The following is a 16,729-nucleotide window of genomic DNA, read 5'->3' as shown; positions in this document are numbered from 1 at the left end:
AAAGGAGTCAAGAACATACAGTGGAGAAAAGACAGTCTCTTCAATAAGTGGTGCTGTGAAAACTAGACAGCTACATGTAAAAGAATGAAATTAGAACGCTCCCTAACACCATACACAAAAATAAACTCAAAATGGGTCAAAGACCTAAATGTAAGACCAGGGACTATAAAAATCTTAGAGGAAAACACAGAATGCTCTCTGACATAAATCACAGCAAGATCATTTTTGATCCCCCTCCTAGAGTAATGAAAATAAAAACAAAAATAAACAAATGGGACCTAATGAAACTTAAAAGCTTTTGCACAGCGAAGGAAACCATAAACAAAATGAAAAGACAACCCACAGAGTGGGAGAAAGTATTTGCAAATGAAGTGACTGACAAGGGATTAATCTCCAAAATGTACATATAACTCATGCAGCTCAATATCAAAAAAACAAACAATCAAAAAATCGGTGGAAGATCTAAATAGATACTTCTCCAAAGAAGACATACAGATGGCCAACAGGCACATGAAAAGATGCTCAATGTCACTAATTATTAGAGAAATGCAAATCAAAACTACAATGAGGTATCACCTCACACTGGTCAGAATGACCATCATCAAAAAATCTACAAACAATAAATGCTGGAGAGGGTGTGGAGAAAAGGGAGCCGTCCTACAGTGTTGGTGGGAATGTAAATTGGTACAGCTACTATGAAGAACATTATGGAGTTTCCTTAAAAAGCTGAAAATAGAGCTACCATATGATCCAGTAATCTCACTCCTGGGCATATATCCAGAGAAAACCACAATTCAAAAAGATACATGTACCCCCGTGTTCACTGCAGCACTATTTACAATAACCGGGACACGGAAGTTACCTAAATGTCCATCAATGGAGGAATGGATAAAGAAGATGTAGTACATTTATACAATGGAATATTACTCAGTCATAAAAAAGAACAAAATAATGCCATTTGCAGCAACACAGGTGGACCTAGAGATTCTCATACTGAGTGAAATCAGACAAAGACAAATATCGTATGATATTGCTTATATGCGGAATCTAAAAAAATGATACAAATGAACCTATTTACAAAACAGAGATAGAGTCACAGATGTAGAAAAGAAACTTATGGTTACCAAGGGGGAAAAGAGGGGGGAGGGATAAATGGGGAGATTGGGATTAACATATACACACTCTATATATAAAATAGATAAGTAATAAGAACCAACTGTATAGCACAGGGAACCCTACTCAATACTCTGTAATGACCTGTATGGAAATAGAATCTAAAAAAGAGTGGATATATGTATATGTATAACTGATTCACTTTGCTGTACAGCAGAAACTAGCACAACATGGGAAATCAACTATACTCGAATAAAAATTAATCAAAAAATTCACATTTTGCTGATATATGATGTGGAGCATCTTTTCAAATGCTTGTTTGCCATCGTTATATCACCTTTGGTGAGGTGTCCATTAAGGTCTTTGGCCCATTTTGAAAATTGGGTTGTTTTCTTATTATTGAGTTTTAAGAGGGTTTTTTGGTATATTTTGGATAACAGTTTTTATCAGAATGTGTCTTTTGCAAATATTTTCTCCCAGTCTGTAGCTTATCTTCTAATTCTCTTGACATTTGTTTTCACAGAGCAAAAGTTTTTAATTTGAATGAAGTCCAGCTTATCAATTAGTTCTTTCATGGGTTGTCCCTTTGGTCTTAAATTTAAAAAGTCATTGCCATACCCACAGTCATCTATGTTTTCTCCTATGTTATCTCTAGGAGTTTTATAGTTTAGCATTTTACATTTAGGTCTGTAATCCTTTTTTTTTTTTTTTTGCCATACGTGGGCCTCTCACTGTTGTGGCCTCTCCCGTTGTGGAGCACAGGCTCCGGATGCACAGGCTCAGTGGCCATAGCTCACGGGCCCAGCTGCTCCGCGGCATGTGGGATCTTCCTGGGGCACGAACTCGTGTCCCCTGCATCGGCAGGCAGACTCGCAACCACTGCGCTGCCAGGGAAGCCCTGTAATCCATTTTGAGTTAATTTTTGTGAAGGGTGTAATCTCTGTGTCTAAATTTTTTTTTTTTGCCTGTGAATGTCCATTTGTTCCAGCACCATTTGTTGAAAAGATTATCTTTGCTCCATTGTATTGCCTTTGCTCCTTTGCCAAAGATCAGTTGACTATATTTATGTGGCTCTATTTCTGGGTTCTTTGTTGTGTTCCATTGATTTATTTGTCTGTTCTTTCACCAGTACCTCACTGTCTTGATTATTGTTAAGTCTTCAAGTTGGATAGTGTCCGTCCTCCAACTTTGTACTTCTCCTTCAATATCATATTAGCTATTCTGGGTCTTTTGCCTCTCCATATATCTTTTAGAGTAAGTTTGTTGATATCTCCACAATAACTTGTTGGGATTTTTATTGGAATTACATTGACCGTATAGATCAATTTGGGAAGAACTGTCGTATTAACGTTATTGAGTCTTCCTGTCCATGAACGTGGAATATCTCTCCACTTATCTTGTTCTTGATTTCATTCATTAGAATTACGTAGTTGTCCTCATATAGATCTTGTACGTGTTTTGTTAGATTTATACCTAAGTATTTCATTGGGGGGGGGGGTGCTAATGTAAATGGCATTGTGTTTTTAATTTCAAATTCTGCTTGTTCATTGTTCGCATATAGGAAAGTGATGGACTTTTGTATGTGAACCTTGTATCCTACAAACTTGTCATAATTGCTAATTAATTCCAGGAGTCTTTTTGTTGATTTTTTCAGCTTTTCTACATAGACCATCATGTCATGTGCAAAGATAGACGATCATGTCATGTGCAAAGATAGTTTTATTTCTTCCTTCTCAATCTGTATACCTTTAATTTTCTTTTCTTGTCTAATTATATTAGCAAGGACTTCTAGTACAATGTTGAAAAGGAGTGGTGAGAGGGAACATCCTTGCCTTGTTTCTGATGGTTGAATATCTTTTGACCATCAGTATTATGTAACAGAGCTTTGAGAAACTTCCTTTTACTTTGCAGTTAAATATATTTTTATTTTAAAATTGTAAGGTTGTTATTCTGTAGTACAGTATTATCTTCTATATCACCTAGCTACCTCCATGAAACTTAATGATTGTTAGCTGTTTCCCACCTGCATGTCCTCTCTCCTGCTTCCTACTTCCTTCTTCCTTTTTGTTTCCTTTGGTTTCCCTCTCTCCAGTCTGTCCTTTCTTCATTCTATTACACTTGTCTGTTTTCATTTCTGGATTATTGGCAAGTTTGCCAGTTAGTTCATATTGAGGAAAAAAGTTGTGAGGGGTCTAAAATCCAAGGGAAGAGCCCATATAGCAGGAAGAGATATAGAAATGATAGAAATGGTTAAATAGAAGGAGGGAAAAAGTAGCTGGAAGTAAAATATAAAGGACGGGAGAAAAGATCATAGAACATAGAGACTACTTAAATAATGATGTGTCAGTGAACTTTAAAGAAGACATTTGTTCATATTTCTTAGACTTTCAGAACCAAGACTAGTTTTGTCAATCGTAAAATAAAATCCTATTTTAAACATTAAGAGATATGCCCTACATTAATGTTACTTGCTTACCAGTGTGTCTTCTCATGTGAGCTTGACATGAATGTTTTGAAGGTAAGAATATAGCAAAGACATTAGGCAACTGTTCAATATATAAGTGAAAGGAACATTGTAGAAATAGCAAAGAATTTGGACTTCAAAGACAAGTGTTTCTATCCTTGCTCTGCCACTTAATAGCTGTGGACTTCATTTTTCAATGGGACAATATTATTGAGTTATATTTTTTAAAGAGCCCTAACTTTTTTTGAGATACATATTGCATTATTTACAGATAAAATGATATGGTATCTGTGGTTTACTTCAAAATGGTGTGCAAAGGGGAAAGTGGATGGGGGAAGTATAGATGACACAGAGTTCGTTATGAGTTGATAATTGTTAAAGCTGGGGAACAGGTAAGTGGGATTCTTATTATTTATATGTAACAGATATAGTGCATGAGCACTATTTTGTTCACTTTTAAACATGTATATTTTTCATAATAAAAAGTTTAAAAATTCCAGAAGTAACTCTTTTGATCATGATGTGATGGTACAAATAATGTGTAAGATGACCTAACTGCATATTTAACTGTAAATTATATGTTCTGTAAGGGTGAGCAGTAATATTTGGAAGTGTTAGTTTTACTATGATAATAAATTTATAGAGGGAAATGTTAATAATGTTTTATGTAGGAATAACCAAGTTTTCTAGTTTGTTTTATGATTGTTTAAAATAAATATATATATTTTAAAATATTTATTTATTTATTTGGCTGCGCCAGGTCTTAGTTGTGGTACGTGGGACCTTCGTTGTGATGTGTGGGATCTTTTAGTTGTGGCATGCAGGATTTTTAGTTGCGGCATGTGGGATCTAGTTCCCTGACCAGGGTTGAAACCCAGGCCCCCTGCACTGGGAGTATGGAGTCTTAGCCGCTGGACCACCAGGGAAGTCCCTGAATATTGGGCTTTAAAAACACAATATAATTGTGTAATTAAGTTTCTTCAATGTGATTTATATGACAAGTGTGTATACTATAAATAATGTGATATCACCAATTAGAAAATGCTATTGATTAATTTAGAAGTGTTGGTTAATTCACCTACCTAAGTTATCTCTACTTAGCACTCAGTAAGTGTTGAATAGATACATGAATATAATAGTTTTGTTTTTATTATTACCAGGAAGAGGGAAAATGTGATGAAATTCTGGAATACTCTGAACCAATTCTGGAGTTTAACAGAAGTGTTAAAGTTGTTTCTACAAAATATAATGGCCCTCCGTTTCCACCAGTTGCTTCTACTTTTCAGCCCACTACTGATGTTCTGGATGAAGTAATTCAGAGAAAAGAAACATTGGAAAATAACTTAATTCAATGGTGAGTTTACAGTGGTGTTGGGATGAACAGAATTATAGTAGCAAGTATAAATAGAACGTATGAAATTTTGGTTGAAAATCTTCCTTGTCTCCTTTTGTTTATTAAATTTTTCCTTTGCTGTAGTCACTGGACACTATCTGACATGAGGCTGAGGGTTTAACTAACTGTTGCAAGTATTGTTTCTGTCCTTGAATATTTGTACTGAGGCAGTCTATTATGACAAAAGAGGCTATTGCTGAGTAACAAAGCATTAAAAATGTACAAGTTCTTTAATCCAGTGGTTTATTAACAGAAATTTATCCTAAGGAAATAATCAGTTCTGCTACTAGGCCATAGAATACTTAGCACTTATAGTGCTTACTACAAACAAGGCACTGTTTTGTTTGTTACTTATATAAACTCATAAACTCTACTTTTATACCTATATTTACCTGTGGGAAACCTTAAAGAAGTTATGGAATAAACTAAACAACTGAATATTCATACAGTTATCAAGACTGGGTTTAGAAAAATACTTAATGATGTAGAAAGATATTAATAACACTGGTGCATAAATGAAGCAGGATACTAATGATGCAACCACAGTTTAGAAGAGCTCACTCAAAAATAAACGTGCGTGGGAAAAATATTGAAAAATAATACCAAATTGTTAACTAACTTTGTTTATTCTTGAATCTGGGATTGTGAGTGAGCCTTTTTTTTTTTTAACTTTTATGTGTTCTCTGATTTTTACAATGAACATCTATTACTTGTATAATAATAATTAAGAAGGCTGTTAGCTTCGCTAAAGAAATGTACAAAAAAAGCAGTCTCTTATTGGGCTTCCCTTCCTTTTCTTCTCCTACTTCCCTTCCTAAAAATGACCTTGAAAGTAAATTTTCTTTCCGTTTTTAGAGGAAAACTACCTGTGTTGCAGTCTATATATTTATTTCCTTGAAGAGAGGGCAGCTGGACTCCTTTTCTAGCTTTGATCTTGTGGGGTTTTATATGTGCTTTCAGAGTAGGGAACCCAACATTTTAGGTGCATGATATGCCAGGTAATCATTGACCTAAACCTTATTTTGAATTTACGAGGGCTGTTAAAGTTTTCATTAGACTGATCAGAAAGATTTTAATTTGATAAACTGTCTCCCACACAGAGATTCGGTTTGTTTTTCTAGGAGATATATTTGAAGTTATTCTTCTTTCCAGATTCAACTTTCAGAATGACTGCTTTCACATTTAAATGTTTGTGTCCATGGATACCAGTTAGTTTTTTTAATTTATTTTTTTATTTTTGCGGTACGCGGGCCTCTCACTGTTGTGGCCTCTCCCGTTGTGGAGCACAGGCTCCGGACGCGCAGGCTCAGTGGCCATGGCTCACGGGCCCAGCTGCTCCGCGGCACATGGGATCTTCCCGGACGGGGACACGAACCCGTGTCCCCTGCATTGGCAGGCGGACTCTCAACCACTGCGCCACCAGGGAAGCCCGGTACCAGTTATTTTTAAGGGTGTTATTTCTAACCATCTATACATTTCAACTAAATTTAGGAATCCTTAACTTTTTTCCCCCAGGGTAGAACAAGAAATAATGTCAAGAATGATCTCTGGGCTTCTTCCAGTCCAACAGCAGGCCACAGCTGACATCAGTGTCTCAGTCAGTGAGGCCAGTGAGCCATTGACTTCTGACATTGGTAAGTGAAATGGAATCTTTCAGCTTTTTTTGTTATTATAAGACAAAACCTTCAGGTTGTTGTGAATTTATATATTCTAGAGGTCACATAGTCCTTGGTTGACAAAAGATAAAAGTCCTCTTCTTTTCAATGTCACTTCCCAGTTTTCTGTAGTGGAAGTTATTTCTCCCTCACTCCCTTATTACATACTGCAGCATTCAGATTATGCTGTCAGCGTCCATCCCTCCTACCTCCAATCTCTCCATTCTTTCCCATAGCACTTTGTGTGTGTTTGTTTGTGTATCTTTTTTTTTTTTTTGAAGTACGCGGCCCTCTCACTGTTGTAGCGTCTCCCGTTGCGGAGCACAGGCTCCGGACACGCAGGCTCAGCGGCCATGGCTCACGGGCCCAGCCGCTCCGCGGCATGTGGGAAGTTCCCGAACCGGGGCACGAACCCGTGTCCTCTGCATCAGCAGGCAGACTCTTAACCACTGCACCACCAGGGAGGCCCCTGTGTCTGTGTACCTTTGTTATAGTAACCATCAAACTGTATTATGATTGGCTTGCATATCTCTCTCACTCACTAGACTATAAATTACTCACAAGTAAGCGTGATTCTCCTTTAGTGCCTAGCCCTTGACTGACACCTAAGAAGAGTTTAAGTATTTCCTGAATGGATAGAGCCTCTTTCTTTAGGGAGCCCACACCATTCACCTCTTCTTCCTCCTTCCTCTTCCTCTTCTCTCCCTCCTTCTTCCTCCTTTTCATCCTCCTCTCCTTCCCTCTTCTTCCCCCTCTTTCTCCATTAGCTTTTTGAGGCATAATTTACTTGCCGTAAAATTCACGAATTCTAAGTGTACCGTTTGACAAGTTTTGTTAAACAAACACAGCCACATGTTAGCCACACAGTCATGTTATAGAAAAACATTTCCATCATCCCCAACAGTCCCCTCATGCCACTTTACAGTCAATCCCTAACCCCCTCCCATGCCTACTACACCTAACAACCACTGATCTACTTTCGATCATTGAATTTTGCCTTTTCTAGAATTTCATACTTATGTAATCATACAGTATTTAGTCTTTTGTGTCTGGTTTCTTTTATTTAGCATAATGCTTTGACAGTCATGTTGTTGCATATAGTAATAAATATTACACTCCATGTATGTACCATAATTTGTTAATCCAGTTACCCGTTGATGGACATTTGTAGTCTTAGTTTTTGACTATTATAAATACAGCTGTGCTATGTATATTTGCAAACTAATCTTTTACATACATCTTTTAATTTCTCTTGGTCATATGGTAAGTAGATATCTAACTTTATAGGAAACCGCTAAATGTTTCCAAAGTGGCTGTTCTATTTTGCATTCCAACCAGCAGTGAATGAGAGTTCCAGCTGCTCCACATCCTTACTAATGCTTGTTGTCAATGTTTTTAATTATAGCCATTCACTAAGCATGTGGAGATATCTCATCGTGGGTTTTGTTTGCATTTCCCCAGTAACTAATGATGTTGTACAGTTTTTCTTGTGCTTATTTGTCATTTGTATATTTACTTTGATGAAGTATCTTTAAAACTCTTTTGCTCAGTTTTTAACTGGGGTCTATGTCTTACTATTATCGAGTTCTTTATTCTGGATACAAGTCCTTTATTGCATATGTTTTGCAATGTGTTATCCTAGTTTTTATCTTACCTTTTGCTTTCTCAGCATTGTCTTTTGAAGACCAGAGATTAATTTTGATGAAGTTTAATTGATCAATTTTTCTTTTATAGCTTGTGATTTTTGGGGTATACTGTTTAAGAAATCTTTGCCCAACATCATTAAGATTTTCTCCTGTGTTTTCTTATAGAAGCCTTATAGTTTTAGATTATAAATTTAGGTCTATGGTGTGTTTTGAGTTAATTTTTATATGTAGAGTGAAGTAAAGATCAAGATTTTTTTTGTGTGTATGGATATCCAATTTTTCTAGCGTTATTTGTTGAAAAGATTATCCTTCCTCCTACTGAATTGCCTTGACACCTTTGTTGGAAATCATCTGGCTATTATATATGTTTGGATCTGTTTCTGGACTTGCTGTTTGGTCCCATTGATCTACAAGTCTGTCTTTACATCAACACTGTGCTTCTTGATTATTGTAACTTAAAAATAAGTCTTGAAATTGGATGGTATAAGTTCTCCAGCTTTCTAGCTCTTTTTTTTTTTAACATTCCTATATATCGTTACCTCTATTTTTTTTCCACTTCTTTCCAGTCCAGAATAACCTCCTCTTCCTCCTTCTTAAACTACCCCTTAACTGCCTAAATCCTAGACATTAGAGTCTGTATTTACTGCTTTGCTTTCTCATTTCTCACTTTCTTTTTAGTTTTTATGAGCTGGCTTTCTTCTTCTCGTTAATGAAATTCCTCTCTTACAGCATTTGGTTCTCAGAGATAACCTTTTTTCAAATCCTTATTCTCCTAGAAGGCTCTAGTATGGGCATTGTTGACTACCTCTAATTATTAAAATGTTCTACTGGTTTTGGTTTCTTAGAATTCATTCTATTGTTCTTCCCCTTATCTTTTTAATTTCTTTAAGACCTCATTTCCTCATCTTTTTTCTACTTGAATAAAAAATTTCGCCCAAGCTTCTGTCCCCTGCCCTCTTTCTTTTCTGTTTTTCTAGTCTCTTCTTGGCGATAGTTATCCCGTGTCAGTTGATGACCCCTAAGCTACACATTTAGGCTGTAAACTTGCAGTTTTGCCTGTTGATGAATATTTTACTTGATGCTCCACTGGCATACCAAACTTGGTGTGTCCAGAATGCATCTCATTTTTCTAACCAACCTTATTCCTCCTTTGTTGCTCTTTCTGTTAATGATACCACTATTTTCTAAGTGCCCAGTTTCCAAAGCCTTGGAATATCACTTGTTCTACTTTGTTTTCTTTGGTCTTCCTCAGTCCACACCCAGCCACGTCCAATGTCCTGGCTCCATGCAATTTATTCTTATATTTGATTAATTCTTCCTATTTAGTATAACTCAAATGCCTCTTCCACTGCTACTATCCCAGGTTTTCTTTCATCTTCTCATTTTTTAAAGGAAGGAATAAAATGACCAACAAAGTTATGAGGAAATTTTTTTTACTTAAGATTAGTGCTTCTTTAATGATAAAATCATTTTGTCATGTTAGAAGATACTTTTTCAGAAGAAGACATCTAGGAATACAAATCCAAAAGAAAACCAAAACCAGTTCATCCAAATAATTGCTCTGAGACTATTTCAGAATCTGTTGAAAAAGGAACAGATGGAAAATACCAAGTGAAACTGGAATAAAAAAGAACTGGAAGCTAAAGAGAAGGCAAAGGACCATGAAATATGCCTTGGAGAAACAGATAGTCGGACTTCTGTAGCTTTTGGTCAAAATTCTTGTTGTGGAGATGGTATTCAGCAGTCCCAAGACAAGGAGACCAGTCCAGGAAAACAAACAAGTGTCTCCAAAGATTTGTCCGGTTTATGATGGATACTGTCCAAACTGCCAGATGCTTTCTTCATTGCTAGGTCATACACCTCGATGGCATATTTTGGAGTGCTTGGACTCTCCACCAGTCTCTCCTGCTAGCGCAAATCAGGGCTAGTGATAGTCCTCTTAGCAGTCCTTCACATGGGTCGGGTGGTGGTTTCAGTGAGACTAATTCAGGCTTTGTAGCCTTAAGGAAAGATGGTCTAATATAGAGGGTATTTAGATCCTGTTCCCTTTTCTTTAAAAGCATGTGTGTTTGCTTTTGTTTTGCCTATGTCTGGGTAGGGCTTTTGGGTTTTATAACAGAGATATTCTGATTTTTGGTCATGCCAAAACAATGAATTATGGGAACTAAAAATGGAGATGTGTTGATATATACTGTTGAATATAAATTTGGGATTGTGATAGTCTTTGCTATGGAGCTCCAGAGTAAATTGCTATTACTTATCTCTCAACAAGTGATCCCAAGACACCTGTACCTACCTGTTAGGGAATTCTCTGTAATGCTGCCATAGTTGTACTAATTAAGGAGTACTCTTTGGAGAGGTCATGTCTCCATCAAGTTTTATAGATCACTGTTTACATGTTTTCCACACAGTGCTTTAGAAATATAACCACTTTAAGCCTAATAAAGTCTGTTTAGGAAGTTTTACTGAATTTCATGTACATTCACACAAGTAAAAAGTACAACCCATTTGGAAAATTAATATACCTGTAGAGCTGCTGACATCAAGCACCTAAACTACTCTAAAAGTCTGAGGAGGATTAGCCTGTAATGTTAGTAACTGAAGTATCTGAAACTAGACGGAAGTAAGATTTGTCTTCATATTTATGAAGAAGCTGCCATTTCTCTAAAATCCCCCCACAGTCATTGTGTCCCTGTGTTTTGCCAAGATCTATCACAGTGTTTCCTGGTGCCCTACTCTTGGAAATGTGGATTGTTTTCAGATGAAAACATTTAATGTGGATACAAATCTTTTTTTTTTTTTACGGGGGTGGGGCGTGCTGAGCGGCATGCAGGATCTTAGTTCCCTGACCAGGGATTAAACCCGTGCCCCCTGCAGTGGGAGCATGGAATCTTAACCACTGCACCACCAGAGAAGTCCCTGCAAATCCTTTTTATCACTAAATGTTGTAGTGGTAGGGAAGAGGCCATATAAGTAAATTTTCATCTGGATGTTTTCCTCCCCTTTTTAGTTTGTTTAGAGAGGATGTTCATTATGTGAGTTACCATCTTATTCTCTGTCACAATAAGTAGATTTTGTATTTTCATCTTATTCCTCCTCACACCATCTCATCATACACATATGTTCACATCTCTAAAATTTTAAGAATTAACGCTTAGAATGCAAGCATGTTTCCTGCACACTTACCCTGAAATTCTTTCATTTTTTTAGTGGAAGGAACCAGCAGTGGTGCCCTCCAGCTTTTTGTTGATGCCGGTGTTCCTGTGAATTCAGACATTATTAGGCATTTTGTGAATGAAGCTCTTGCTGAAACCATTGCCATCTTGCTGGGTGACAGAGAAGCAAAGAAGCCAGGTCCTGTTGTTACAAGTGTTTCTGGGGATGTTTCAATAAGCAAAACACACTTGCTGGTAAGTGTGACTTTCCTTCATGACTTGGAGTCCTGGGGAATTTTTGATACCTTTGTTAAAGAACAGTAAAATGGACAGATTTTAAATTGGGTCATAAGACCATAGTTTGTGGTGGAGATTGGTTTCTTGTGGCTTTGATTACAATAACAGTTCCTCCAGCAGTTTATTTTAAAAACTTTAAAATCTATAGAAAGTTGAAAGTATGATACAATGAACATCTGTGTAAGCTTTACCTACATTTACCAGCTGATAACATTTCGACACATTTTCTTTATCTGTCTTTATATGTTGTTTATTATATATGCTTTAAAACTCATTTGAAAGTTGCAGATATCATGACCCTTCTAAAAGCATCAGTAGTATCTCCTAAGAACAAGATTCTTTATTACATAATCAAAATACCATTATTATGCTCTCCATTTTTAACATGGATCTGTTAATACTATATAATATAGAGTCTATATTTGAATTTCCCCTGTTGTTCCAAGAATATCCTTATAGCTAATTCTTTTAAAATTCAAGATATAGCTAAAAATCACATGTACTGCTTTTGGTTCTTATGTAAAGTGATATTTTTAATCTTTAAAAGAAAGTATATTTCAGACATTTTTGTCATTGTTTGTTTAATCAGCCTTTCTATGTTAAATAGAGTTTCTAATTTATTATAGCAACATGAAATTATACAAAACCACTACCAGTGGAGGGTGGGAGGAGCAATATAGGGGTGGGGCAGTGGAAAGTGCAAACCATTGGCTGTAAGATAGGCTCAAGGATGTACTGTACAACACAGGGAGTAGAGCCAATATTTTGTAATAAATGTAAATGGAATGTAACCTTTAAAAACTGTATGAAAATTTTAAAAAACTAAAAAGAAAAAGAAATTATACAAAACCAGAATGTACTCTGTATTACCAACTGTTTAAAACTTAATGGTCAATTCTGATCCTGTTGATCATAAAAACATCATTTTATATAGGTGAAACATTTAAACTGACTCATCTGAGGTATAAACATAAAGTTACATATTTGAATTCTATGGAGGTTGGTGTAATGTAATTGGTGTAGTGTGATTAGTGTGCCAGAGATTTGGTACATACTTTTGTTCTGTGCTTTATTTATTAGCTCATTAGTAATGCATGCCAATATCAGAATTGTGGTTATCTTTATGCTAATTAACTTTGGTTTGTCTTCTGCCCATATATTTCGGATATTTTCATAAGGGTGATTTAATGAGAAAATACAGAAAAATCAGTATAAATAGGAAATAAATGTAATTGTTGAGAGCATGGACTCTGGAGTTGGGAAGTTCTGAATATGAACCCTCAGCTCTGTTACTTTAGTCTTGTCTGTATACTAGAGATAAAATACTCAGAGTTTAAATGATGACGGCTTTACCAAAATCTGCTTTCCAAATATTAAGGAGGCCAAGTTCCCCTCCCCCATTGCCATATTGTTCCTTATCTTCAGAATTGCCATGGCTTTTTTTGGCCTTTTCATCCTTGATATATGTTTTAAAATTAATTTTCAAGTTCTGTAAAATATTTTGTTGGGATTTTGGGGGGAATTAATTCAATTTTGATTGGTTTAATTTGAGGAGAATTGACATCTTTATGATACTGTATCTTGTGAGCCATCATAGAAGATTTTGTGGAAGATTCAATAAGATGGTATATGAAAGAGCTTAATCTAGGGCCTGGAACTTGGTAAATACTCAGTAACTCATTGTTTATCATTATTACCCATTACCAAGACTAGTAGGATACCTTTAAATCCTCTCATGATGATGAGTCAGTAGCATTATATTTGAAAACAGCTGTCTTAGGCTATAGGTTTATGCAGTCAAGAAGAATAAAACATAGTATATTTCTGTCACTTAAAAAACAAAGCTAAGAATATGCTAATAATTAAGCAATGCTATAGAATTTCTGATTTGCTTCATAATTTTTAAATTGTGTATCTCTTTGCAACTCATAATACAGAATAAAGGCCAGTCACCCCACTATAAAAATATGTTTTAGAAAGAGAAAAAAAGGACAAATAGAAAAATGCGGAAAAGACATGTCCAGACAGTTCACACACAAAAAGGAAATACAAATGGCCCACATACATACAAAAAGATGGTCAGTCTCACTGATAGTGAGAAAAAAAAAATCGTTGAATCCATTTTTACTGATCAAATTGGTAACACTCTAAAAGTTTGGTTAACACCATGGTTCAGCAAATCTTTGGGAATTGGGAATTCTCATACCTTCTGGTGTTATTGCATTGATAAAATAATATAACCGTGTAGAGGGAAATTTGGTAATATGTATTCAAATTAAGAATGCAATTAGCCCTTTAACCAAGCAGTCTCACTTCTGGGAATTTATTCTATAGAAAATCTATACACATATGAAATGACTTAAGTCTCAAAAAACTAAAAATAGAATTACCATATGACCCAGCAATCCCACTGCTGGGTATATATCAAAAAAACCCAGACACTAATTTGAAAAGATACATGCACCCCAATGTTCATAGCAGCGTTACTTACAATTGCCAGGTTATAGGAGCAACCTAAGTGTCCATCAGCAGATGAATGGATAAAGAAGATGTGGTGTGTACACACACACACACACACACACACACACACACACACACACACACACACAATGGAACACTACTGAGCCATAAAAAAGAACGAAATTTTGCCATTTGCAGCAACATGGATGGACCTAGAGATTATCTAAGGCAGACAGAGAAAGACTAATATCATACAATAGCATTTATATGTGGATTCTAAAAAAATGATACAAATGAACTTATTTACCAAACAGAAAGACTCACAAACATAGAAAATAAACTTATGGTTACCTAGGAGAGGTAGGGAAGGGATAAATTAGGAGTTTGGGATTAACAAATTAGTAGTTTATACAAGCTACTATATATAAAATAGATGAACAACAAGGACCTACTGTATAGCACAGAGAACTATATTCAATATCTTGTGATAACCTATAGTGGAAAAGAATCTGAAAAAGAATATATATATTCAGTTATATATAACTGAATCACTTTGCTGTACACCTGAAACTAACACAACATTGTAAATCAACTATACTTCAATAAAAAAAATTTTAAAGTAGGAATATAGCCAATATTTTATAATAACTGTAAACATAGTGTAACCTTTAAAAATTGTATAAAAAATTTTAAAAATAGATTATTCTGGACATAAAAAATGACAAGATTATATTTGATAATTCTGAGGAAAGGAACTAAGTAGATAGGACATGGATAGGAAAGGAGACTTAATTTTCACCATCATCCTTTTGAAGTTTGAATCGTTTGAATTACCTGTTTAACAAATTGATTTTAAAATGTGTGCTTTTTTCTTCCCCAGGACTTTCCATCTCTACATTGTCTTCCTTTTATCCCTCCTACTTTTTCTTATCCTTCCATTGCTTTTTATAAGCTTTGTTCTTTTGTACTGAAAGGGGGTTTCTGATAATCTTGTCAATTAGTTAAAATGCTCTCTTTCTGTTACATGGTCTACCCAGTTTGTGTTTGGGTTTGATCTTCAGCTGTCTGTTTAATCTTCCTCTCTGTATTAGATAAGGGGACCTAATTCAGAGGCAGAGCTGTTTCAGTTGCTGGAGGCTTTCTGTAGTCCGGTCTTGAAACTAATAGCTAGAAGTTCGAGAGCTAGGATACAGAGGACTCCATTTTTACCCCCCATCCATTTAAATTTTAAGTAACTCTGAATGAGATGATTTTATTTTTCAAATTACCCTTATTTGGGGATTGTAAGCACCACTTATCTTGTTTTATTTATTTTAGGCAAGAGTGTGTACCCCAGTGGCTACCCCACAGCCAACTCCTCCTCTCTCACCTTCATCACCTCCTGAGGAGCGTGTGTTGGTAAAAACTCCAGATTCTTCTCCCTGTGTTTCAGATCATGATGTAGCTTTTCCCATGAAAGAAATATTTGCTGAAGAAGGTAGAAACCTTATTTCTATAACTCAGTTTTAATTTTAGCAACTATTAAATAAAATATCATGGTTTGTTTTATAAGAGTCTTTATAGATTAGTATACACATACCTGTTGCTTACTAGGTTCTAGTAAGTCATTTTTTCTTACAAGGAAGCTAAGGGGTTGGTTACCACTTTTTAAAGAATATAATCTAGTAGACATTTAGACTATTTTAAGTTCATGGTGATGTTGAAAGTGATGTCTTTTCAAGGTTATTTTTTGTACTTTACTAAATTAATTTGGAGCTTTTCCCATTAATGGCCATCATTATTATTATTAATTCTTGTTGCCATTATTTGTATGCCAAAATGTTAAACAATATATCTTGCCTTCCTGTGGAATTCTTATTGACTTTTTTTTGCTTTTACAAAAAACCTTTAGGAAATAATATGCCTCCCATCACACTTGTTAATACTCCAACTGTTACCCCTGCAACTACACCTCCTCCCGCAGCAGCTCTTACCCCAACTTTGTCAGAGACTTCTATTGATAAATTGAAGATGTCAAGCCCAGAGCTTCCCAAGCCATGGAGTAATGGAGACCTGCCACTGGAAGAAGAGAATCCCAACTCTCTTCAAAAAGAACTTCACCCGAGAGCTATGTAAATGACAGTATATTCATTTTTAGTAACTATACATTTCATCTTATGTTGACTTAGGTGACCCATTGAAAACATCAGAAATGATAAATGAAGGTTGATAAACCACAAGCTAATCTATACTTTAGTAGGAAGAAGTTTCATAAATTTTATGTTTTTAAAATTTTTACCAGATTTATTTATACTTTCAGTTCTCTTCTTTTAAAACAAAATTTTGGGGGAAACAGATTAAAATAAAGATAACTATAATATTGTTAATAAAATAGAAGAAGATTTTTCCCCAGTGTGAATCTTCATTTACTATGATCAGTTAACTTTTATATTACCATATATCCCTATGTAGATTTATTTTAGAGATGGTAGAACTTTCAAGATGGTCTGTGATTAAAGCACGAAGATGATTTTGGAAAAATAAATCTTGTTGGTTAATTATAGTAG

General features: G+C 35.4%; 1 protein-coding gene across 1 annotated transcript in view; it reads left to right on the top strand.

Annotated features, from left to right (window-relative positions):
* KIAA0586 (KIAA0586 ortholog) overlaps positions 1-16,729 on the top strand; it is a 105,973-nt gene that overhangs the window by 35,817 nt on the left and 53,427 nt on the right. Inside the window, exons 19-23 of the mRNA XM_060142018.1 lie at positions 4,738-4,931; positions 6,486-6,604; positions 11,482-11,681; positions 15,501-15,660; positions 16,075-16,294. Coding sequence (XP_059998001.1) covers positions 4,738-4,931; positions 6,486-6,604; positions 11,482-11,681; positions 15,501-15,660; positions 16,075-16,294 — 893 coding nt within the window. The remainder of the gene's footprint in view (positions 1-4,737; positions 4,932-6,485; positions 6,605-11,481; positions 11,682-15,500; positions 15,661-16,074; positions 16,295-16,729) is intronic.

This window comes from Lagenorhynchus albirostris, chromosome 1 (genome assembly GCF_949774975.1).
Source record: "Lagenorhynchus albirostris chromosome 1, mLagAlb1.1, whole genome shotgun sequence".
In the NCBI taxonomy this organism is placed as follows: domain Eukaryota; kingdom Metazoa; phylum Chordata; class Mammalia; order Artiodactyla; family Delphinidae; genus Lagenorhynchus; species Lagenorhynchus albirostris.
The sequence above is the reverse complement of the archived record's forward strand: the minus strand, read 5'-3'. Positions and strand labels throughout refer to the sequence as shown.